At 45.7% G+C, this 25644-nt stretch overlaps 1 protein-coding gene across 1 annotated transcript in view; it reads left to right on the forward strand.

Moving 5' to 3' along the window:
* Positions 1-590: 590 nt before the first annotated feature.
* CACNG4 (calcium voltage-gated channel auxiliary subunit gamma 4) overlaps positions 591-25644 on the forward strand; it is a 40444-nt gene continuing 15390 nt past the window's right edge. Inside the window, exon 1 of the mRNA XM_062591766.1 lies at positions 591-813. Within this exon, the coding sequence (XP_062447750.1) occupies positions 591-813 (223 nt within the window). The remainder of the gene's footprint in view (positions 814-25644) is intronic.

A 25644-nucleotide genomic window follows, 5' to 3' on the forward strand; every position in this document is an offset into this window, starting at 1 on the left:
GCGGCCGCCGCGCTCCCGGGGTCCGCGGGGCGCTGCGGGCCGCGGAGCTGGGCCTCGGCCACACCGCGCAAACATGCGGCTTCGCGAGCAAGCTGGGCAGCGGCCGCGGAGGCGCCCGCGGGGCGGCCCGGCGGGGAAACGCGCGTTCCCGGCCCGCAACCGTCTTCCGCAGGGAAGCGCGGAGCGAGGCTGCGGGAGGAAACCGCGGCGGCTCCCCCGCCGGCGCCGGGCACCTTCGGGCCGGGGCCGCAGCACCCTTCCGCCCCCGCGCTCCCGGCCGCGCTGCTGCGGCGCACGTGTCCGGGAAGCCGCGCACAAGCTGCCGCCCCCCCCCCCCCCCCCCCACGCCGTGCGCGCTCCGCGGGGGGCTCGGCGGCGGCGGCGGGGCGGGGCGGGCGCGGGGGGCGGGCGCGGAGAGGCGCGCGCGGGCGGCGGCGCGGAGGCTCCGCGGGGGCGGCCCCGGGCGCGGCGCGGGGCGGAGCGGGGCGCGGCCGGCGGCGGAGCCCGGCCCCGCGGCGGCGGCGGCGGCGGCGCTGGCCGGGCGGTGTCGTTGCGGCCCCCGCGCCCGCGCGGGGGGACTATGAAGCACCATGGTGTGGTGTGACCGCGGCGTCCAGATGCTGCTGACCACGGTGGGCGCCTTCGCCGCCTTCAGCCTCATGGCCATCGCCATCGGCACCGACTACTGGCTCTACTCCAGCGCCCACATCTGCAACGGCACCAACATCACGGCCGACGAGGCGCAGGGGCCGCCGCGGCGGGCGCGGGGGGACCTCACGCACTCGGGGCTCTGGCGGATCTGCTGCCTCGAAGGTACCGCGGCGGCGCCGGGAGAAAGTAACTTGGCGGCTCCGGGCCGGGCCGGGCCGGGCCGGGCCGGGCCGGGCTGAGCCCGCTGCAGCCGGCGCCTCGTCTCCGGCGCGGCCGAGGAGGAGGAGGAGGAGGAGGAGGATGGTGTTGCCGTGGCAACCGGCATCTCCGGGATTGCTATGGGAACGGACGGGCGGGCTGCCGAGCCCGGCCGGGGGCTGCGGGGGTCCTGCAGGCTCTGGGGCGGCGGGACGGGCGGAGGGGGCGGGCGTGGGCCCCGGGGAAGGGGGGGGGGGTCGCGGGCTGGGGGGGGCTGCCGGGGTGCGGCGCGTCCGTGCGGGCTCGGGGCTGCAGCGCGCCGAGCGCCCGGCGCCGCCGGTCCGGCCGCGCCGCTCCCCCCGGGGCTGCGGGGGGGACCTGGGGGTGGGACCGGCCCGGGGCGGGGGGGCTGGCACGGCCCCAGGCCGGGACAACATCTGGCAGCCCGGAGCGCGGCGGCGGAGGGCCCCGGTGCTGCGGGGGAGGGCAGGGCTCGCCGCGAAGCCGGGCGCCGGGCGCCTTGCCGGCTCTCGCCGGGCGGGTCTGCTGCCGCCCGTCTCCCCCCTCTGATAATGCACTTGGCGTATCAGCCTCTGCGCACCTAACGCCACCCGCGCAACTTAGCACGCGTGAACTTTGCAAACCTGGTTGCCTGGGTTATCCGAGCTGGCAGACAGCTCAGCCCGGGCGAGTCCGGCTGTAGTTCGGCGACTAGCGTTTATATTCCGAGTTATTTTTTTCACCTCTTCAGAAAAGGCTGTAGTACGCTAGAAGCACCTCGTCCTCACCTCTGTTCAAACCTGATCCTCTTTAAGGCTGCAGTGCAACAATCCTCTTTCTCTTAAAATACCGTATTTGCTACCAAGTAGCAGTATGCATGCACAGGACGGCTGTTGGACAAGAAAATATTTTTAGACAGAGGGAGAAAGGATTGCTGAAATGTGAAGGTTTCCTCGCAATAATAGTGCTTAGCTTTATAACTCCTAAAAGAAACCTAACTCTTGGTATGGGCGTTTTATGGCACCGGGGAAATGTGGGTTGAATCTCGACAGCTGCTGAGTTTCCGGAGAGATGCTGAGCGCCCTCCACTTGGAGCAAATCTCGTGGTCTTTGCTAAGCTTGTTCTAGTGTCTTCAGCCTCAGTTTTCAATGTTTTGTTTGCATCTTCCAGGAGTTGCTGAGCATGTTCTGCCAGACTAGGCCTATCATATCTAGGAGAAATCCCCAAGTTGCGCGACATCAGGATTTCTGCTTGGTCTTCTAGGAATCTCCTGCGATTCAGCTTTAACTAAAACTGGTGGAATTTTTTCCTGAATTTCAACGGGGCTTAAGTCAGGACTTTATGTTAAAAAAAAAAAAAAAAGAGAGAGAGAGAGAGAGAGAAAGAAAGAAAGAAAGAAAAAGACATCACTAAAGTCTTGAGAGATGGGCAAGTATTGCCAGCAGTGCCCAGCAACGCTCACGAGTTTCCATTCCCATTGCTTGCACTGTGGCTGTGCCTGTGCCTTTCGGAGCACATTTTATTAGCCAGGGTATTCGTGGAGAAGTTGCCCATATCAGTCGTGTGCGGGTGGAACTTGAACCTTCATCCATTTGGGGAACAAAAATCCTGCCCCGTCTAACCAGCGCCAGCTGATTCTCCTCAAAATTCAAATGCTCATAACCAAAGTTTAAAATTTTGAAGTCATTTGTCAAATATATGCTAAGAACGAATGATTTGAGAAAACTATCCTTTGTTCCCAGGTATGAGAAAAAGAGATTACATTCTTTCCTAGATTTTCAGTATGCCCTGTCTTTATAAAATAAAATATATAGATACATGAAATTACTAATGCTTTAAACCTTATCATGGCACTTTGCTTTCAACATTGAAAAGTTGCTTTGTTTTATCAAATAATGAAATCATTTCTAGGAGAAAATTTAGAAAAACAAACCCTTGCCTGTTTCCGAATGGACGGTTCTTTTAATGAAATCATACCGTAATGCTTGCAACTCTGATGAGATATACAGCAAGAAAGTAATTTCACTTACAAAATTTTATATACAGCTTAAATAGTCTGGCTTGAAACCTATTTTTAGAACTCTTTTTGTGTTTTGGAATAGTAATTATAAAAGCCGACTTAATTTATTGTTATGGTCTTAAGCACCATTTCACTCTTATCTCAAAACAGACAGATCTAAGACGCAAATGTGCAAAAGCTGGAAATTTCTTGAACAGCCTCTTAAATTGCTATCGATGAATAAAGCACTGCACCGAGTAAATTTCAGGTCAGCTGAAATTTTCCATTAAAGTGTTTTTAAACTCTATCAGTACAAATCAATATTCTTGATTTTGAAGTGTCACCTGTTCAGTGTCCCTGAATTCCTAGATTTCAAATGAATTTGCTGAAACAGAGTGGAGAAAAGGTAGCTTTCTCACTGAACTCCTAGGCATTTCTCAATGCTTTCCTGTTTTCCTTCCTGGAGGTAACGCTTTATGATAAATTAGCGTTGTAATGCTAGCTGGAGGGATACGGCTTAGGGATCCAGCACATTCTCTTTGCTTGGAGCTGCAGTTATCTTGGGGACAAAATCACGTTTCAGTACTACTAGTCAACGCTACTATGGAGCTTAGTCACTCGCGGAGCAGCATTAATGACACATTGCTCAAACACTTGCCTGCAAAATCCCCGTTCTGTTCTTTTCCTGTGTTTGCCAAAGGTGGAAGTAGGATGCTCCTTGGGTCGTAGATGATTTTAAGCAATAGCAGTCTTTCTGCACGGATTTAAAACCTACGTTTAAGGCAATCGCCTTAGGTAGCAAACAGTTGAGAAGAGGCCTCAGTGTGGGTGTGCATGTAGCGGCAGCCGAGCTGGTCCTCCGTGCTGCAGCTCAGGTGGCCCAGAGGCTCTCTGGCAAAGGTCTCCGGGGTTTCCAGGGCCCCAGCAAATCTACACCGGCTGCAGTTTTGAGACCGTGAGGCTTGTGAGAAGTTTCTCGTGAAGTCCCGGTACCGCCATCCCAGCCTCTGCATCTCCACCCCGTCCAAGCCAGATTAGTAAGAGGAGCAAATCGGCCCCACTTGGAGCAACAGCAGGTCCTGCGTCCGCAGCCGCGCCGCGGTCGTTGTCCCTCGCTGTGCATCAATGTCAAGAGGCTGAACAGAGTCTTGCAAACACTGCGAAGAATAACGCCGTCTCTTAAAATAGCCCCTTAGTGCTCACACTAGCCTGATACGGGCAGACTAAGCCCCGCTGTAACTTTTTAGTGGCCCCTATTCGTGTATGCAGTAATGTAAACGGTAACTGTCCAGCTATGTAAGCTTTGTAGACTCCTACTCGTAAGGAGAAACTGCTATTAAACACATGTACCAAATACTTATCTAAAAAAAAGTAATTTTTAAAATATCACTTTATCCGCTGAAACCGCTTCCTCTTCCAGAACTAGCATGCTGAAGTTATTTCTTTAATGGAGAGCTCTGCAGGCCCTGTGACATCAATATGAACTCAAGTAATGTACTTGCAATTTGAATTTATTCGAAGAGTATTTTATTAAACACTTCAGCATATGAATCCCTTTGAACCTACTGTGTCTGCTGCTTTCAATATTCCCCGTTTGCTCTTTACTTCTCAAGTGGCGCAATTGGTTATTTAATTCACGTGGAACCATTTATCCTTCCTGACTCGGTAACCGAAACATTTATAATCTGGAGGAAGGGTCGAATAAATCATTTATGACTCAAAAACTTGCACAAATGCAAGTTTGCACAATTATTTGCAAGTCTTCTGGCTTGGATGAACATCCACAAACGTGGGTATTGCAGCATGCGCATGCTCTGCTTCCGTGGATACTCTTGAAATGCTCATACAAACTGTTTGAGGCAAGCAGGTAGAGGAAGGCTGCCGTCCATCAGTGCTGCAAATCCATGGTTCATCCAAGAAGAATGGGTATTCTTCCGCATGCTTGAAGCAATGTTATCAAGTCCTAGCACCAGCACTGTTTGCTATAAGTTAAATACAATACAGACTTTATTTTCAAATGCTATTGCCAAATTTTTGTTTGCTTAACAACAAATGTTGTATCACTTTAGTATCAGGCATGGCCTAACTCGGAGGCCACTGGTGCAAGGAGGTGGCTTACACGACGAGGCAGGTGGCCAGCACAGGCTTTACAGGCACGTGAGCCCGTACTGGCGCTGTGACCGAGGTAGCTGCACGTGGCGAACGCGCAACCAAGCGCCTCTGCTACGCAAAACTCTCTCTCTGTATGCTGTCACCTATTTCCTGGAGAATATATATGTATCTTGTATGTGTATCAGAGGCCTTGAAGGGTGAACTTTTATCCACAGCTCTTTCAAAACAAGTTCAAACACATTTGAGAGAGACTTTCGGGAGGTTCAGCCCGTGTTTTCGTCGGCGTTCTTGCCATACCTTCTTTCCCCTTTCCATCTCTTTGGAAAGCAGATGCTGGTGCGAAAGCGCTCGTGCTCTGCTGCGCGTTGCTAAACGCAAGTCTGGCAGCTCCGAAGTCATCTTGGTAATGGTGTTTGAAGCAGCAGAGTTTTGTCAGAAATCGGTGGCAGGGATTCTGAGAGCCTTTTAAGGTTTATTTTTCTTTCTGAAGCATTGTGTTTGCCAGGTTCTGAGCTTGGAGCAACCTTTAGGGAAGCAGAGTTCAGTCTCTTCAAAGGGATGTCCGTAGTATAGCATATTTTAAAATACCAAAAAAAATTTGTGTTGGAGGAATTGTCAGCATAAGGTGGGCTAAGAGATAGATCTATTCTCTTCTAAAAAAAGCATGAATCTCTTAAATGCATCTCTTTGAACAGAGGCTCTGAAGTGACTGTATCGATTTAACAAAGCATCCATTCCTCCTGTGATGTTATATGAAACATGGATCTGAAGCTAATTGACTGAATATATGTTGCTTTAATGAATTAATTTGCTCTCTTGAACTTGATCTACTATATAGCCAGTAGGGAGCTATCAGGCTGCACATGCTGGGTTTTGTCCCCCCCTCCCCCATGGCTTTCGGCGTGTCAGATATCCCAGTGCAAAACTTGGAACCCAAGGATGTTCGGTGCATTGCTGATACTCCCTGAAGGCTATAAGCCAATGAAAGCATATTTGTAATCCAGCTGTAGAGCTTTTTCATCTGTGCAAGATACAATGTGGATGATACTCATTTTACTTAAGTGTTTCAGAAATGTCTTGTGAAAGGAGTCACGGATGCAATGGGTTATACAAATAGGGGAGCTGTGGCTGGGCTGCTGTAGTAACTTCTTATTCTAATCATACTGGGAACGGTGGAGGGTTGGCAGATGGCGTTTGTGGTGCTCTGTGTCGCCATAGCAAGTCATTTCGGGGTCCTAAGTGACCTTCGTAAAGTAATGCAGTCGCTGGGCTCCTTCCAGCTGCCACCACCAAGTCTAACTGACCCCTCTGCCGCGCTTTTTACTACCTTTACTAGATGCTGGCAGGAGGTGGCAGCTGTTGCACCTCTTCAGGGCTTGCTCTGCCTTCTCGCCCTCTCGACTGCACACGGGTAAAGCAGGCCAACATGCCGAGGTATCTTTCCTTCACGCAGGAGCCATGGGTACCTTTACAGAAACAGGACAATAAAAAGGGGGAAAATTAGGTGAGACCAGTGTGTTCATGTCCTTTTATAATTCTTTTGACCCAACAGGAGTTCTTGCATAGTAAGAGAAATGTGAAGTCTGATATAACACTTCTAGGCATGCAGGAGTCTGTGTGGTTTGGTGTATCAAAGAGCAGAGCAGTAACTTCTGCATCTCCTGATGGAAATGGAGAGGGGGATGGAGAAGGAGGATGGGCTTGTAGGTCTGGGCTTTGCTAGCTTCCCTGCGTGATGTTGGGCAAGTTACTTCATCTGTCCCTGAATAGTAGGGATAACTCTGCTTCCTTCCCATCTGCTTTCCTCCGCAGTAATAATGAAGAGAAAATGTGGAGAAACTGGGAGGTGGCAACAGGACCGCCCTGCTCGGTGAAGTTTTATGAACACTAGTTTAACTCTTTTTGAAGCATTTTACTTGCCACTTGTGTTTTATACACACATAATTTTGTTTTTAAGCATGTCTTCCTTGAGGGACAGGATTAAGTCTGATTCTCCATGTCCATAAATTTAAACTGCTTTCTAGGAAGTCAGTGGAATTATGCCAGTATGAAGCCAATATAAGTGAAGGGATCGTAGATCTGTCCCTTCAGTTGGACCTTTTCCTGCTAGTCCCTCGTTTCTGAGCCAAGAATCATCTCATGAAATAAATTGTACTTTCTAACATTTTTGTCATACTGAAAAAACTCATCCCACTTCAAATCATAACTTCATGGTTATCTTCATTTTAGATTTCTATTTACTGGTATTTATTATATTGCAGTCTTATGGTTCAGCGTCCAAATTCTTACCAACAGATGGCAAGGCAGGATGCAAAGGAGTAGTAAAATAAACAGGATAAATGCACAACTGCCCATACGTCTGCAACAGTGATACACATTTATGACTTCAGAACAAAAGGATGTTTTCAGTAGACAGCTCTAGTGCCACACAGGGCTTCTCTCGATTTTCTACCTTGCTCTAAGGTGTCTGAGTTCATCGGCATATTTTGATCAATTAAATTACAGTGCATTTTGTCTTCTCTCTTCTCTTTCCAGATAGTTACGCTCTTTATTTGTTCATCTCCATTCCCAAAGTATATCTGTTTGTTCATTTTACCTTAGGAATTTTAGGGTGAGAGATGGTTTATTTATTTTTTCTTTCAGAATGATGTTCTGCATGTGCAAGTGCGTATTTTTGCCATGTGCGTGGGGGGCAGGCGGCAAAAGAGGTGCTGGGGACCAGAGTGAAATTGGAGACTGTGACTCTTTCTATCTTGGGATTTATTATAATATTAATGATATGTGGCCTCTCTAATCTCTCGAAATAGCAAGCCTCAGGGCAAACTGCCTGCAGGATGGATGGCCTGGCCTAGGCAGGCTTCAGCTCCCTCTCCCTTCACATCTGGGGGCTTTCTTGCCAGCTGTTGCATGCTGTGGGTCCAAGTGAGTCGAATCATTGAAGCTGTTCTTGATTTAGCCTGGCAGCTAGTCCAGCCCTTCCTTCTCTTCCTTCTCCTGGTGCATTGTAGTCCGAACGGCTTTGTTCTCGTTCTCTTTTCCTCCCCCCTGAAACGCTGTAACTTCGCTTCTGTTAAAAAGGTACCTTCTAAATTAGCTTTTCAGCACTGTGCAGGAGTCTTTCTTTAGCAAACCGGTAGATACTGCCCCAGGTAGAAATCCAGGGTTTTTATTTCTCCTCTTAACTCTCAAGCATCTCTGTGCCCTCCTGCTAACCAAAAATATATATAATCATACACTTGTTAAAAGAGAAGAGATTTGGGCTCTCATTTTCCCTACCTGTTTTACTTTGTTTCTTGTGTGTTTATCTGGGCTCCTGTTTACTTTGCCAAGAGTACTGTAAATTCTTCTTCAGCAGAAATGAGTCACTTACTGTCAAACTTCATATATATAGGTACAGTGATTATAAACATGCTGTCATGATAGTGAGAGGTGGACAAAGGAGAAGTGCTACATGCAATTATAGTATTTCCTGTGCAGATTGCCAGGCCCTGATACAAATTAACCTCTTTCATTGTTCTTTTTCAAGCATTCCTCCTTTTAATTGCTGTTTTGGAGCCGTGCCATTTAGTTATGCCCTTTGAAAGCATCTCACTTAGCCAATCCCATTAGCTTGATAATGCCAAATATTTCAGGGATATTCAGAAGTGACAAGCATCTCCCACTCAACGGGAAGAGGTACCCAGTTCAGTGAGGAGTTACCATCCTCATTTATGTTCCAGCTTTTTTCAGATTTAGTTAATAACTCGTCTTAAGTCACTGCCAATTTTCTACCAGAGGTCTCGGATCAGTTTTCTCCCATTTATACATTTTAAATAATACAATTTGGGATAGAATATGGATGATTGAACATTTTCTCTTGTCCACAAATATAGTATTCAACAGTGTTGGGGTTGTTGTTGCATCTTACTTGCTTCCCAGAGACATTAGTTTATGTATTGTTGCTGTAAGGCATTAAATAGAAACCATGACATGTCATAATTATAACTTGAAATAGGATAATGCCTAAATGTAATCAAATCTAAAATGCAGTTTATTGTATATACCTATCTTACAGCTGCACGTATCTATCTTGTGTCTCACTGAAAATCAGTGATCACTATTATCAACACACTGTGGATAATTCTTTATAAGAATCGCCATGGTATTTTTTTAAAAAAACTCAGCTCCCAGCATGCAGACACCCACAGGCTAATGAAACAGCAAACTCATTGAAGCTGAAAGACCTTGTGATTGTTTAGGCTGAGTTTTCAAAGGTAGCCAGACATGAAGGTTAGTAATATTCCCTTGTACATCATTTGCTAATGGCAATAGTGTGCTTTAATTGTCTTTGCCCAGTAGATCATCTAGTCTTTTGCGTGCTTTTTAAATGCAAAATTGGTTACAGTTGGGTCCTTTGCATGTTAGTTTGTTTTTAGCAAACTGGTGAAACAGAAATTTGCATAGTGTGGCATCACATTTATACCCATAACTCATAAACAGGGTTTAAACCCTGTAAACAGCCCGAAATATTGCCTAAAATAATTGTTATTGTCTGAGTATGCCTCTCCTGATGGAGAATAGGAAACATTGCCTGTGGGTTATTTGTTGGCATGCAAAATCCCCAGACTTCAGAAATTTGGTTTCTGTTGCAAGATGGAGAGGGAGAGTGGTCTTTCCCTCCTAGACTCTTCTGTTTCTTTCCAAACTTAAACTCCTCTGCTCCCACCTTGCCAACCTGACATCCAGCCAGCCAACTTCCAACCGTTTGTTCTGTACAATTAGAGCTTGACAACAGCACAAAGAACTGAAATGGGGTTTTATTATGAGAACTGCTGGAAAATGTCAGTATCAAGCAGAGCTACCCTTGCTACACTAAAACAGCCCAGGGATCTAAGTAACAGTCTGAAAATGTCTTCCTCAAAACTATGGTTTCTACTCCTAGCCCGTTAGGTGGTTAACCTTACCTGCAGATAAGCAGCAGAGCAGTTGTTTGCTGTTGCAGGAATTTGGGGTACGTGAGTGTGCTCTTTGCAGACAGACTCAAGCTCATACTTCCAACCACGTGGTGGGAGGCAAGCGGTCCCCGTCCAGGCGCCACTCTACGTATATGCACCCAGCTAATAAAACCTGACAGGAGGCTGAATTTATTGGCCTTGGTCTTAGTGCTGCTTAGATGTGACCACCCTGGACTTGGATCAGAGCTGGCGCACATCCACCTGGCTCTGTGTACTGCTAAAGGACATTTATGCCTGTCAACAAAAGATCCTTTGAGATGATGGGAGATCTTTTCAAAGAGTGTAGCTTGTGAACGCTAAATATTATTCCAGAATTGGTTTATGTCTTTGAAGCTTATGTTGCATTGGGAGCCGACAGAATTTGGTTTTCTGAGTTACTTAGGTGTTCCCAAAATATTTATTTGAGACTATGCCTCTATCTGCTAATCATAAGATTAAACATCCTGGGGTTTTTCTCAGTAGACTTTAAGGCTTTCTTCAGTGACTGCTGAGCATTTCTCCTTTGCTGTGCACATTTTGCTATATTGCTGTCCTTGACTTTAGCACTGGCAAATGCAGATAGTTTTGGAGATGCTTTGAGATCCTTAAAGATGCCAGCTCTGAAATAAAGTGTATAGTATTTAAGAGTACTACAAGGTGCTGCATTCAGAATATCACTTCTAATTATAACCAGTCAAACGACTCATTTGCAATGTCCCACTATGGTAGTGCTTATTGGAATAGAACCACTTTATAGGTGGATAGCAAATTAAGAGGAAAAAAAATAGCTACCCAATTCCATTCAATGGTCTTGAAAAAGATTACCTTCATAACTTGTTTTCTAGAAATATTCCCCTTGTTTTTATTTGTAGTCTTGTTCTTATTTTAATGACTTTTTGTGTTTCTTGGTAGCCCATTCCCAATGACCTTTTATTTCTTTTATTTACATTTCTGAATAAAAATGGCAGCGTTCTAGCTGGAGACAGTCTTGGGAGAGTCTCCCGTAGAGAAGGAAATACAGGCCAGAAATTTTCCACCTGAATTCCAAATCTTACCCTGGGCCTTCGTCCTGCAAAAAGTCAACACACACTTGACTGCAGAATCAGAGGAACTGCTCGGATGCAGAAGTCAGGCAGAGGGTGAACGTTTCTGAGTCGGGGCCAGACCTGGGATGCCAGGACCTCGTTGTCGGGGTCTGCAGGCTGCATCTCTGAATGCAGCAATTCCCACAGGTTATCCCTTTTTCTGGCATGTACACTCTGCCCTGGGAGGGCTGTGCAAGTGTTTGCAGCTGGCCAGAATATGGGTACACAGTTACTAATGCTGATTTTACAGCATTAATGTGCACCTGGCTTGCTGGCCAACTGGCACACTGTTCAGCCTGAAATGTGTGTGTAAGCCCTGTATTAAAAAGAGGCATAAGAATTAGCATGTCTCAAACATGTTATTAGACACGTGCCTGGTAGACATAATGTAGAATAATGAACAAGGCCACAAGAATAAATTAATAACTGAAAATATTTTTATATATATGCACACTTAAAACAGGATAAGAACTAAGTGACACTTGTGTCACCAGTTTATAATTAAAATGCAGTGCTTGAATGAAAATGTAAGCTTCAATTAGCCAGCACGACCCTGCTTCCGGCTTTACTTCCCACTGAAAAGCAACGATAACAAGCTCACATTTATTATCAGAGTTTTTCCTGGAGCTGTGCACTGAAACATGCTCACATCTGAGCCCTTTCACTGAAGACATTTTTTCGCTTCAGCAGTTTGGCATGCCATACAAAGACTCTCTGATTTTTAGTGATGTTCACCTCCTCTTACATAAAAATGTTTTCTGTGCATATTATTTGGTGTTAGTTAAAGTCCAGGTGCATGGGCTACTGAAGAAGCAAAAGGATAGCTCATCACATAGCACAACGGGTAATTATTGCTGAGCTTCACTGCATCACACAGACAAATCCTTTCTTGGAGCTCAGCATTGTGGCTCTTAGAGAAAGAAAATACCTGCAATCTAGCCCCAAATGCTACAAGTGTAAGAATAGATCCTCTGATATATCCTTTGCCCATTTCATGTTTAACTGTCCCAAGGGATAGAGCTTAACCACTCTGTTTAGAGATACTAATTTACATTTTAATTTCATCTGTGGCGTGTTATGTTAATTATGAGGTCTCATGTGTTCCCCTGTTTTCATCCCATGAGTCTTCTTTCTTCTAGTTAGGCTTTTTGTAAAATGGTCAAGTAGTTCTCCAAGTTTGGCCCCAACACTTAGTCAAGATTTGAATTTGTTTGTGCAAGATCCAGACAAAGTGCTGCGCTGCCTTTTCAATTCTGCCGGGGCAAACCGGAATACTCAGCTAGACAGCGAAGGCAAGAAGAAAGCTCAGGTACCTTCAAAGAGCAAGTCTGGAAATCTTTGGGCTGGGTGGAGAGCTGTCTATGTCATCCTATAGCAGGGCTAGGTACTGCACTGTGTCTTGGCTCCTGCTCCTCAATTTGGGTACCTGGCTCAGCTCCATGCCAGGGGCGATGCCAGACACTTAGGATCCAGATCCTTGAGTTCCCTTTGGAGAGGAGGTGTTGCTTGGCCATCCTGCTGCTGGACAGCAGTGACACCCTCCTGTACAGTAATCTTGGGGTACTTCTATGCCAAGAAATTAGAAAACTTTTGGTCTAAAACTTCCCCAGCCTGAAAATGGCTGTCATGTCATGAAGGTATGCATGCAGTGCGAGGCTGGGTACTCCCTGTACCCTTCCTGCTGATAGTCCACGTACACAGGAGACTACAGGAATGACCAAGTCCAAAGAAAGGGTAGGGAACGTGCTTCTCGACTAGTGCTTAGGGCACCTGGTGAGCGGGACACAAACTCTAGCCAGGTCCAAAATGTCCATGTACAGCAGCTGAGACACCCAGATCACACTCAGGGAATATGTCCTCCTTGATGGAGATGGGACCAAACATCCCCATGGACATCTCCTGCAATGCTTCCTCCAATATTTTAAGAAATTTCCAAAGGGAGAATTCTTGTAATGTAGGAATGGATGTCAAGCTGGAATATCTTAACTCAGAATAGACATATGCTCTTAGCTTTGGGCCAGGCAGTGATGTGTGGTGTAGTTAGAGCCCTAAGGGGCTTTTCGACTTGTAAAAACTACAAACCGCCTGTTTTTTTCACTGGTGTTATTCACATGGGATGGAATGACCTCTCCCAAATGCCTTTCCAACAGCAGCAGCAATCTCCTTCTCAATAGCATTTAATAACTACCCATGGAGAAAATTACATTTTATTTAAAAGGCCAGAAAAATCATCTTCAGTATAACTCTGCTGACTTTGGTAGAATTACACCAAAAATGAAATTTGTCTAATATCTTTACCCATACTAATGTTCACTGGCTGGGATAAAAAAAAAATGCATTTCAATGGCAGCTTAAACAAGTTTGAATGGTGAAATATTCTTTTAATTTTCATTCGCACACGTTATTTTAGGTATAGCTTGGAAGCTACCCTTACACGAGGCATCCCTTTAAATATTTATACAGCATCAATACGTAGCCACTTTCATATGTTTTTAATGGTATGTTCCTTTCTAAATTCACCATTGGGTAACCCTGTTCTGTAGTATTTCAAATTTAGCACTGCATTTATGTGACCCTTGGAATTTTATTTATTTACCGGGGCAGTTCACCGCTGCTGTTAGCACGGAGCCGATTCGCTTCCGTAATTGCACTTCCCCCATCAGGGAAGAAATATTGAAGCGTAAACAGAGCAAAGAGGAGAAGCCCCTGATAAGGGGTGAGAAGCGATCTGATCGCTGAAGTTGTCTCGGGGAAGGGCAGTGGTGTCTGGCAGGTTTTTGTATTTTCTGGAGGGTTTTTCTCTTCCATCATCTCTGCCCGTCCCTCACTTTGTGGTTGTTAGCACGGAGACCAGCGCTGCATGCCTGAAACGGAGCCGAGCCTCTGCGGATGGGCAGAGGGTACCAGGTTTTGTGGGAGAGGATTATTCCCCCATCGGGAAGTTGGGCAGAGCTATCTCCTTGTCTTACGGCCAGCTTACATGAAAGCAAGAGCAAAATATTCCTGCACGCTGTGTTGGAAAGAAGAGCTTACTTTTTTAGAGCTGAAATCCAACCTTTCCTTCTCCTTCCTGCTAGAGGGGCCTTATTCTATACTTGTTAGGTAAGATCTTCACTTAAGTCAATAAACGTCTTCTCTGAGGATAACGAGCTAAGCAAAACACTGAAATACAATTTACCTGAGTTGCAGTGTATTTGGGGAAGGAATTCATTCACAAGCAATTCCCTCCCAGCGACGGCGCTCATTTTCTGCTGTACGCGTTGCTGCAGCCGTCGTAGGATGGATGTCGCTGGCTCCGCTGGCGTACAAGATGCTTTAGAAAAGCGCAGGGGCATTTTTGTATCATCGCTCCTATGAACCAAATCTGGTCTGATTTGGCTCCGGCGGTGACTTGGTTAGCTCTGCTCAGGTACTGGTGAAGAGACATGGTTTGCTCCAAAGAAAAGCCACCTGGGCTTGGCATGCCTAAGGAGTCCGCGAACCATGGACTAACCCCAGTGAACCCTTCTCTCCCACTACGGGAAGGGAAAGGTATGGTTGAGCTTAGAGCCTACCGCTGTTCAGCGCTGCTCTTGTGTCTGCAGAGGTGATTTTTACTCCGTGTTTGCTGCAAATCTGGTTAAATTTGCTTTTTTGGAGGCAAGTAGTCAATGCATCTGAAGTGCATACTTGACATATGTTTCTTTTCACATGCTGTCCTCCATTTGTTTCATGTAGCAGATGCTCAGTTTACCACTTCAAATGTATTCTTATTTACTAGAAATTATTATTTTAGAAAACAGCTATTTGGAATGAAACATTTTCAGACCTTCTTTTGGCTGTTTAGATCTCCTTGTTGCAGCTACCCTTTGTGGCTACATGCAGATGTTGACAGGTTAATTTGCATTTGAAGAGCTGGATGCAGTGAGCTAAGCAAGGGTTTTCTTCCCTGCCTCTAAAGGCAGTCACTTAAATGCCCTATGCCAATTTTAGCCGTGATGCTACTCTTTTTAATTAACTAGAGCAACATCCAAGCTGAGTTTGGCCCTTTGTTAACTGCCCATTTATTCCAGGCTGAATTAAGCCCCCGACTATGTAAAAGAAAGAATCTTAGTCTGAAATTTGATTGTACAACAGTGAAATACAAAGACAGTCCTGCTTCCACAGCAAGGCACTACGTACAAGCTGGTTCATCCTACTTCCACTGTACAGTCCTGTTTCTAGAAAATACAGGTCCAACCCTTGTAGCTGAAGCCTCTGGTTTAGCTGGCTGACACATACTGCTGGAAAGGTTTTAGTAAAAAGGAAATCCTGCTATCAGAAAAACGGGCAGTTTGCACTACCTGATCCCATTCCTAGGTAGTACTCTTTTCTTGTTGTGTGGGTTCCCCCTCCCCCCTTAAAATAAGATTGCATTAAGACGTCCAACACAGCGATGCACCGTTAGACTTCAGCCCCCTCCCAGCGATAAAGGAAAAGGCAGGTCTTGAGCCACAGCCGTGCTGTCAGCCGCGAGAAACTGTTCTTCCAAGTCTTTCATGTACGTGCTGCAGCCCCGTTTACTCAAAGCATGAGTTAGCAGAGACCAAGAGCTTTCATGCTGTAGCACAGCGAAACGCTAACAGTCAAAGAGCTGTAGGCCCGTCACGATCGAGGCCTGCACGCTTTGCTTCCTCTTCGTTTTCTTTTCTTTCTTTTAGATGTTACAAAACTGTCAAGGAAAGCTACATCCAGCAAGCATTAGAGCACGGAACTGAGCCCACAGAAACATGGAAAACAGTAATTAAGGTTGACTTTTTTTTTTTTTTTAAGCATCACTTTGCTGTGCTTCTGTGCACCCCTAGCGTGATGAGCTGAGTCTGGTCTCAGGGTCTCCCCCCACATTCAGGACCTCGGCAGTTATTCTGGTTTCCTCTGTTTCCTCCTGCATCTCATGCAGGTCTGTGTTTTGGAGCATTAGTGGCAAAACTGTCATTGGTCACAGAGTCAACTACAGACTAGTTTGCTGCCGCTGCGTGGTGGGAGGGGGCTGGAGGTGAGACCACCAGCGCAATGCACTTCCTTTACTCCCTCCGGCCCGTCATTTGCGTCAAACACGAAGTTTTCCTTATAGATCCCCATTTTTTTTTCATTGCAACAACTTAAGGGGCGGGGATAGGAATGGCGAATTTTGCCGTTGCATAGGCATGATTTAGGTACCCATAGTGACGTGGGCTCATTCCACATTGCCACAAGCACAGGGAGATTACCTTACACAAGACTAACTAAGAACAGGATTTTTGACCTTCAAGATTTTCTTATCTCTAAGCATTACAACTGGATAGCAACAAGATCCAGCTTGTCAACAACAAGAAATAAAAGAAAAATAAAACTAATTTAAAACCCCACAGTGGCAGTGGAATAAATTCATACATTTATCATTTCAGAGGTTCCCATTGCTCCTGCCTCTTTTCCTGCAAGGTTTAAATTATTAGATTTTTTTTTTACATTATGTTTTCTCTCCTAAGAATAGAATACAATTTACAGAAGCTCATATGGATGAAAAAGTATTTTCTTTTTGTGCTTTTCCTCTCAAAGTGAACACACGCAAGCCTGCACCTTTTACCTTTCCAAAACCTCTCAGTTCATACTGGCAGATAAATTAATTCAATATTCAGAAACTGGTTTCAAAATCCCTAGAAGAAGAAGGCTTATTGCTTGAGCTTTTGCTTAAGAACTATCGTGCACCTCAGTGTTTGGCGCAAGACTTTGGCTCGTCCGGCTTCATGACACTTATATATGCAACTGGTTCTAGCAGCTCCAGCAATGGAGATATTTGCAGAAGGGTTTGCAAGATGAGGGTCTACACTTACAATAAAAGCTGGCAAGAACCTAGTGAAATGAAATTCAATATCAAATAGTGTAAATCTCACAAGGTTTAAGCTTCAAAGACAGAGAGTAATTTTTAAGCAGAATTTTAACTCACATGTACATGAATTATTTCGACTCACTTACTTACTCAAAAATAGCAATTTGAGTCTGACTCATAATGTACTTCATAGGGCTAGAGTGTGGCCAGGCAGCCTGCCCATGACAAGGAATAATAAAGTTTTTGCCCGCACCTGAGCCAAATATGGAGCCCTTAGATCTGGCACTGCAGAATACGGTCACGTTCTTTGTACACGCTTTCCTTCCAGTGACACAGATCAGCAGGGAACGTCCAGCGTTTTGGGGTCCAAACATCTCACTAATGGCTAATGCCGGGAGGGAAAGTCCTAATTCATCGTTGATACAGGCTAGCAGCAAAGTACTATCCCCTGAGAGCCAGGAGGATCATGACGCATGACTCAGAGGTGCTCTGAGTCACAAAGCCTCCAGTGGCTTCTCCAGTGATGGGAACGCTTTAGACACTGCTTCTTATTCAAGATTGTGCTTGAAGTCACGATCCCAATCATTATATTTGGGAGCTTCGTTTCCTTCATTGGGGGGAATGTACATTGCCCTTCTCAGAGCAGAAGAAGGTGTCTGCAGTACTGGAAAACCAGCTCCCAGAAAACTGTTAGGGGGGAAAAAAAACACACCTTAAAACTACAAGCAGATAACTGTATTTCTTTGGGAATCCTTCAGAAGTCAATCGAGTTACACCTGGCATCTTGAGTAATTTGCCCGTTAGCAGGAAGCTTCAGTTCAGGCTGCTTGAGGCATGTGTAGCCTGCAAGCAGAAACTCATTCACATTGCATGACAATACGACGCTCCTGTTCAGGAGCTCTTAGGGCCACATTCACAGCGGGACTTAGGTGTTGCCATGCCTAAAAAGTTGAAACCTTACAAGCAGAGCCCTGCCTCCCTGGACAGTAAAAGGTACCGAAGAGCAGGACGCAGGAGCCAGGCTCTAATGCTAACGCGATGGTGTGAGGCCGCAGTGCACTCCTGAGAACCTGCAGGGCTGCTGTGTGGGGCCGTGTTCACCCTGGGGATAGTCATCACCCTGGGCAATGCTCAGGACAGCGGCACAGGAGAGAGGCTGAACAGTGAGCCTAGAGTCACCACTAGGAAAACTCTCTGAACAGCTAATGTTTAGGAGACGAAGGCCTGATGTGTCTGTAGCATTGTGTGCAGAAGAGCTGTTGGAGCCAGTTGATATTTCAAAATGACTGAATATTTTTAGAGCCATTTTATGGTGCAGAATTTTTAACTTCCCTTTCACAGACCTTGAAGCCTGGCAAACTTTCATTAACATTTGATGTCTTGAAGTCATGCAAGGTCTAGGGAAAGGAAGAGAGAGAAATACACCTTTTTGGAACATCTAGTTTGCAAAGTTGCTGTGAAGCTTAAAAAAAAAAAAAAATCCTCCACCACCCCACTCCCTTTGCATCAAGTGCTTTTAAAGTAGCCAGCTCGTTCAGAACTCACAGCTAGAATCCCAGACCACGGCTGCACGGGGGAGTCTTGTTTATTTAACAGATGATTCAAGTTAACACATTAAACACCTGGAGTTTCTCTGGCTCTTGGGGAGATTCAAGCACTTTTTCAACAGAGAGATCCTGACCTTAGGATTGTGCCTCTTTTCTTTATCCATTGATAGGCAACTTTGCTAATATAGAGCTTTTTGAGCCATAAATCCCCAAATGCTTTATAAGCCGTGATTGTCTCCGTTGCACAGGGGAGAACCTGAGCCACAGAGCAAGTAAAGGATTTGCTTACAGGGAGCGGAGCTCAAGCCTGTCCCCTGCATGAACTACCACTTCTGCACAACACAACACAAGGCTTTTCCACCCAGATCTACACACGGTAAAAGCGGTGCTTCCTGCTTACAAGGCAGATTTTCAGTCAGAGAAGAAATTACAGAAACTCTTACCCCCCACACCCCAATACACACAAATACACGGGGTCTCGTTGCACACGACTGAGATTTTTCACAGGCTGAGGAAGTGGGAAGAAGAGACATATTTTTGCCTCGGCTCCTTGGCAAAAATATACTGGCAGCATATCACTGAGTTGTAAAGATTGAGTAAGTAGCAGAATGTGGCCCCGTTAAGAGAAGCAGGATTTTGGAAAGCTGCCCTTCTGCTGCCTGCACCAGGCAGCCCGTCTGCCAGGACAGTCGCGAGGCGCAGGGTGGGCGGCTGCCCTGGCAGCGGGCACGGGTGGCCGCGGGGCTCAGCACCGAGCCTGGGGAGCCCCGTACCGTCGTCTGTGCAAGAAGGGGAGTTTGTAATACCTGGAGATGAGGGAGGCACTGCAAGCTCTGCATCGTGCCAGATAAAGTGCCTGAAGGGGAAAGGTGCTATAAATCTCTCCTTCTGCATGGCACTATGCCCAGGTAGGAAGCTCTACTGGGTACTTCGCAAGCTGGCCTTTCAGGAGGTCTTGCCCAGTGTTAACAACCTGGTCCTCTCCTGCTTTCAAAACTCAGGAGGAAATATGGGCCCTGAGATACCAAGCATTGCAGAAGGCAAGGAGTCGTCCCGTGCGATGTAGGATCAGCCACAAACTCCCCGTGATGTGTGAGCATGACCCACCTACCCCACACAGATGCCTGCTGGTGGAAACGCAATACCTTTAAGGTGCTGGAGAGAAAGTGGCTTGAAGAGGAGGGTGTGCAAGGGAGCCAGTCGCATAACCAGCTGCGTGGCCAGGCACACGGGGGTCCTACCTTCCGTTAATTCTTCCCAGCAAAAGGAAAATTTCTTGGGGGATGTCCTCTCCCAGCTGTTGACCTCTCCTGCCACTGCTCCACCATCCTATGTCAGCAAAAAGCAGGGGCAGTCTTTTCAGTTACAATGGGAGACGCACGATTCTGAAAAAGGCTGGGGCTCAGAGATACGGTATTTCAATTCATCATTGAGACCTCAGACTTGATTGCCCAAAGCTTCCACTAAAATTATCCTTCCCTTACACAGGTAGAGACATTTCATAGTAAAAATGCAATTCTGAAATACCGAAAGAGGGAAGAAAGTAACCTCTGAATTCATCAATAAAATATTTATGTGTCTGTGCTTTAGTGCACTGTAATTTTGCATGATATGCTGTGATTTTCAAGACTGAATAGATTAGGCACTTCTGATTCATTAAACACATTTTCCCAAATGTTATTTCTACAAATATTGTTGGACCATTGTGCTTAGTTGTATTTATTAGCTGGTGTAACAAGCAAGTTACATCTTCCATAAACCTTAGTGTAACCTGCTTAAATGTGTGGCTCTGAATCTCAGCAGAGAAGGAAATGGTTCTGATGAATAATTAAAGCTTAAAGAGCTCATGCTGCTTTTGCAGTCTCGTTTTTATTTGTCACTGTTTAGTTTGCATTAGAAAATAGAAAGTTTCAGGTGCAGGATGCAGATGAAACCTCCTCTGCTTGTGTTCATTTAAAGAGCTGTTTGATAGCTCTCTCCCTTTCACTGTATTAATTCTTTTGTTAACTTTAACTATTTAAATCAATCCTGGGAATGATAAGTGTCAGGCTCTTCATTTTCATCAGGCAGCTGCTTTATACATCACCTTGCCTTCTGCCACTAGTACTAGCACCGACTCTTTGCCGATACGGGAGAGGAGGCTGCACACACGGAGCCGAGCAGGGATTCAAGTACAGGGAAAACAAAGACCGAGGCTCAGAAGAGACCCAGGGTAGCCATCTGGTGCCCGTCTCCACAGGCACTGCCAATCTGTCAGGCTCCCTTTCTCCTCCCCATCTTCTCACAGCGCTCCCCTCCCCGCCGGCCACCCACAGCCCACCCTCCCCAGCTCTTCCTCCTCCTCCTCCTGAGCTCGCTCTCCCTCCCACTTGCTTCCATGTTTCCTTCCCTCCTCCCCTGTGAACCGCCTCCAGTTTCCTTCCCCCTCTTCCCTGAAGCGCTCCTTTTCCTCCTTCTTTTTCAACTCTCTCCCTCTCTCTTCCTCCTCCAGAGCTGCTAATTCTCATCTTCCCACTCTCAGAGTCCCTCTGTAGCAATAGCACTCCCCATCCGCTGTGCAATTTGCCACCAGCTGCCCCTGCTGCCCCTCTCCTGCTGCCCTGCTGCCAGCTAGGGCCAGGACTGCCCTGGGCCCCAGGGCTCCCTGGCAGTCCCAAACCAGCTCTGAACACCCCCCAGGTGCAGGAGACTCCCTACTTCTACAACCAGCCTCCAGAGCACCCGCCCAGCACATACTCTGCACGCTGGCTATGGCACCTCCTGGGTTGCACGTGCTACAGCTAATCAGCAGTAACTGAAACAGGAGTAACTGATTCCAGCTGAAGTCCTTCATATTTCCTTTGTATTTTCTTGCAGGATATATTTGCAGAAACATTTTTGTTCCTTTTATTTTTTCACCTTGGAATCTATTCTTTGTGCCCAGCAGCCCAGTTATATATTCCCAAGGATGGCTATTAGCCCCGAGTAGTCTACTAGACAGCACAGTCTCTTGGAGGCATTGCCCTAATCGTTCTTGGTGGATTGTCCTTTGTACTAATACATCGTGCACGTGGTTTTGAAATTTGTGTTTTCCAAATTCAGCCATCACTGGGGTCTGGCAGTTACACCCCCTTTCTCCTAACCTTTAGATTCCCTGTTGTCATCTGTCCTGGTTCAGTCTTGCATCACTGATTGTTCATGATCAATCTCTAGAGATTTTTCATCTATGTATAACTCAACAAGCTAGCATAGAAATGAGGAAGACATGCTCCAAAATGAATGCACATCCAACTCAAGGTCGCTACATTATGAAGCCAGACATATTGCAAGCATTCCCTTCAATTAAAATGATTTATGGAGTGAAATTTCCCCATTGCTTCTTCCATGTCCAGTCCATTTTTTTTAGTGTCATTATCATCTTGTGATGGATCAGCATGAATTGAAGAGACATGGAAATCTGACATGATTCCCAGAGTGTCCAAATATCCTGTATATTATCAGTTAACTACTGAGCTCCTACATCACAGCTTGCCAATCCAACTTCTCTCCTTCTTTCATGAGAAAAACTTAGGGGTGTATGAATGTCCTGCACAGGGAGCTGAGCAGATAAAAGAGCCAAAAGAAGATTTCTGAAGGAAGAGTTCGGTCTTAGATGTCAGCTTAGAGATGTTCATTGCTATTAGAGCAGACAATCATCATTCATTTTATGCAGAGAAATTACTATGTGGTGCCTTGTAAGCTTCTGCTACACTGAGAGATCACACAAGGAGTATCAGTAATATGAGCCATTTTTTCGACTGACTAGCTCTGAACGTTCTTGCTTAGTTTGTTGTAGAAGAAGAAGTCATGTGTTCTTTACATGCTGCCACAAACATCCCCAGGGGTTACGGGGTCCTCATTCTGGAGGGTTGTTTCTTAAATTACAGACTGCTATATTGCAATTGCAAAGCACAGCTATCCTGCCTGTTTGAAATGAAGGCATTTCAGGAACCTTAAAAATGAAGGTTTAAGAGAGTCTAAAAGTAGAAATTAAGAATGAGAAGACAGGAGCTCAAGGATGGGTGTATAGGAAAGTTGAGGTGGTGGAAGATACAGGGAACACAGCATCACACATTATGCGGGGTATGTTTCAAGAACAGTAGTTCAAGAACAATATTCATTCCCCAGAGGTGATCATGTCTATGTCTTAAATTATAAAGCCACTAGGGACTCTGAAGAGACATTAATATCCATTTCCCTAAATTTCTTCCCTAGGTAGTGATGAGCTGTGATATAGGCTTTATAGACATGCTGTGATCATAAGAGGTGAACCCATCAAGTCCTGGTTGATCACCATGTTAATGAGGGAGAACTGATGACTTACTGAAGTAAGGGAAACCAGATGGATAAAAACCAAACTATCCCTTAAGGGAAACTTGATTCCAATTGTGCCAGCACAGGAAAAAAAGCACAGTTTGACAATGTGAAAATAAACACAATTTGTCATTCTGCAGCATATGAACATTTCTTCAGACAAGATAACTATCTGTTCTCAAAGTTGCATCCCATAAAGTTGGGCATTTCATCCATCTCGTAATGATTGATGGACAGGCAGCAGTCTGCCTGAAGGAGCAGTCTTAGTAGTGATGAATGTATGCCAAGGTCATGAAAGTTGGAAAAACAGTGGGTTTTGGTCCAAATCAATGTACATCTGAATCCTAGCTAGCATATGGGCCACCACTGCTTATTTTCTTTTGCTCTCTGAGGTAGTCCAACTATGTAGTTACAGTTGTCATGAATAACACATTAGTCTCGGACACATTGTGCCAAAAGCACTGTTGGGTACTAAGCACCTCATTAAATTAAGGCATTTTGGACTAGAATGTAACAAAGAGCAGGAACCTCTCTGGAGACTGGCTTTCAGTTTGAAGCTATGACAGATGAAGACATTCACCTGTGAATCCAAAACTAACTACTGAAGTGTGAGACCAATTTTAGCTAAGGTAGAAAATGCAACTAAAAAACTCTAATGGAGGTTTCTATCAAATTTCTAAATTCACTTTAAAAGAAAAAGAACGATTATATGAGCTTATATGAACAGAAACAGCTTTGGCAAAGTTACAGAGGAGCAAAATATGGAAATGAGTGGTGAGACAAACTTCTGGGCTGCCGGGATAAAGGAATGCCACGAGATGCAGGATGAGATGAAGTGTGAAGGCAGAATACAGAAAGTGTGGGCCGTTGTGGTATATAGAAAAGCACACACAGAAAAGTGAGTTAACAACCCCATGACAGCTAGAAATGTTGACAGTCTCTTGGGATTCAGCCAGGCATGGAAACTCTTTACGTCTCAGGGCTAACTTAGCTCTGATTTTGAAAAGTTCCTCGAGGAATGCAACGAACATTGCCCACAAATCACAAGACATACTCAGGGTGAAGAATTGCCCCTATTTCCCTGTGCAGATGATTTACAAAATGCAAACCAAACATCAGGGCTGGAAGTATGTCGGCGCTTCTTCTTAGAAAAAACAGATAATTCCCTCAATATGCTCAGTAAAAAAAGGCAACAAAGATCAAAATAAGCCACAGAATCCCCCCAGTTTTCCCAAATCTGCCTTCCAGAAGAAGCACAAGAGGATATGGTTAATAAGGAGCAAATAGCAGATGGCTGTAAGAAGGCTGTCAGCAATGCCCAAAGGGGCAGCTAGAGGTGCCTGAGCAGTGGCTCCAGTACACTTGGAAAATGGAAATGAAAAATAAATGGAAAATAAGTGGCTCAAAACAAAGTAACATACAATCAAATCTTATCTCCTTTGCTGCTGTCCTACATTTCCCTGATACTATTGATATTCACTGTGGTAGCGCAAGGACACTTAGTACTTTTGGCAGCAGTTTTGTAATGACTGAAGTGAATTTAAGGACATCAGCCAGATGCTGTGATGTGTTTTATTAGCTCCCACATGTGCAGGTGAGGTGAATCTTCAGGAAATGAGCTCCACTGCCGTGGATTTTCTACCATGACTCAAGGTGTCAGATAAAACCTTATATGGAACAAAAGGCAGTCATAGTGTTTTAAAGAAGTTTTTGGCAAGGCATCTTTCCCACATCTGTTCAGTTCTTGCACAGAAGTACAAATGCACAACATCTTTGATGATATTCGCCCAGCTGAAAACAGAAGATCGGCTGCTGATCCTGCATATACCCACGTGAATGAAAACTAACTGAGCCTTTGTAGGCACCTCCTCAAATGCCTTCTAGTGTAAGTAATATAGAATTTGGATATGCTTTAATAGGCTGTATACATACAAGTACTCAGGGTGTTACATCCTGAAATGCAGAATGGCAAAACAAAATTTGCTCAATGAGTAAAATAGTTTATGTCAGAACTAGAAGTCAGTACTCAACAGCAGACGGCAACACCCAAATGGGATGTGTATCTCATGCTACGTGGCCAAGCTTTTGGGATGATGGCGAATGTCCACTGACGTCCGGTGGAGGTTAGTTAAGGTGCCGTATCTGAGCTATGAGGAATTCAAGAGTAGTGGAAGAGAAAAGGGTGGGTCAGTGACATGAAGGTCAAACTGCCCAAGCAGGAACCTGCTATTTATGGCTATGAAATTGGCACTCAAGACAGCAGAGAAGGCTCTGCAGAAATGTGGAGTGCAAGCTCTACACCATAGAAAAAAAGTAATGCAAGGAACATAGCAAGGCGCCTCTAATTCTGCGGGCTAGGGATACAAGGACAGGAGAAGCTGGAAGCTCTCTTGGCTTCTAGCAAACAAGAGTTCAGATAGACTTTATAGAAGAGCACCGAGGAGATACTGCACACCATAGAAGGAAACAAGATCAGACCCTATCACAGTGCAGACGAGTTGGTGAAAGATTATAATGTCCTACAGTAAATACTTGAGAAAGGTGGTATAAGACAGTCTTTTCTCTCATACAAAGTGTGTGATAAATACAGATGGGAGCATTAATTGGTATAAGAAGGTAAGAGGAAAAAGTGGAGTAAGGTTAATTGGAGGATCAAGCTGGTGGGACTGAGCATGTCAAAGACAAACTGAACTGAGAACTGTTCCTAGAGAAAACGTGCTTTTGCCAGACTGGAGGGGAACAGGGACAGCTAAGAATAAAGGCCTGTGTAAAAGCAGAGCGCAGTCCCCTGCCAACATCAGCTAATTTGCAACCGCGTGGGCTGAGCGAAGCTGACAGCTGCGCCCTGCGTGTGCGGCAGGAGCGCGTTGCGTCGGGCTCCGCCGCCGCTGCCATGGGCAGAACCGCAGTGAGGTGTTA

The sequence above is a fragment of the Rhea pennata genome, chromosome 19 (genome assembly GCF_028389875.1).
Source record: "Rhea pennata isolate bPtePen1 chromosome 19, bPtePen1.pri, whole genome shotgun sequence".
NCBI classification, from domain to species: domain Eukaryota; kingdom Metazoa; phylum Chordata; class Aves; order Rheiformes; family Rheidae; genus Rhea; species Rhea pennata.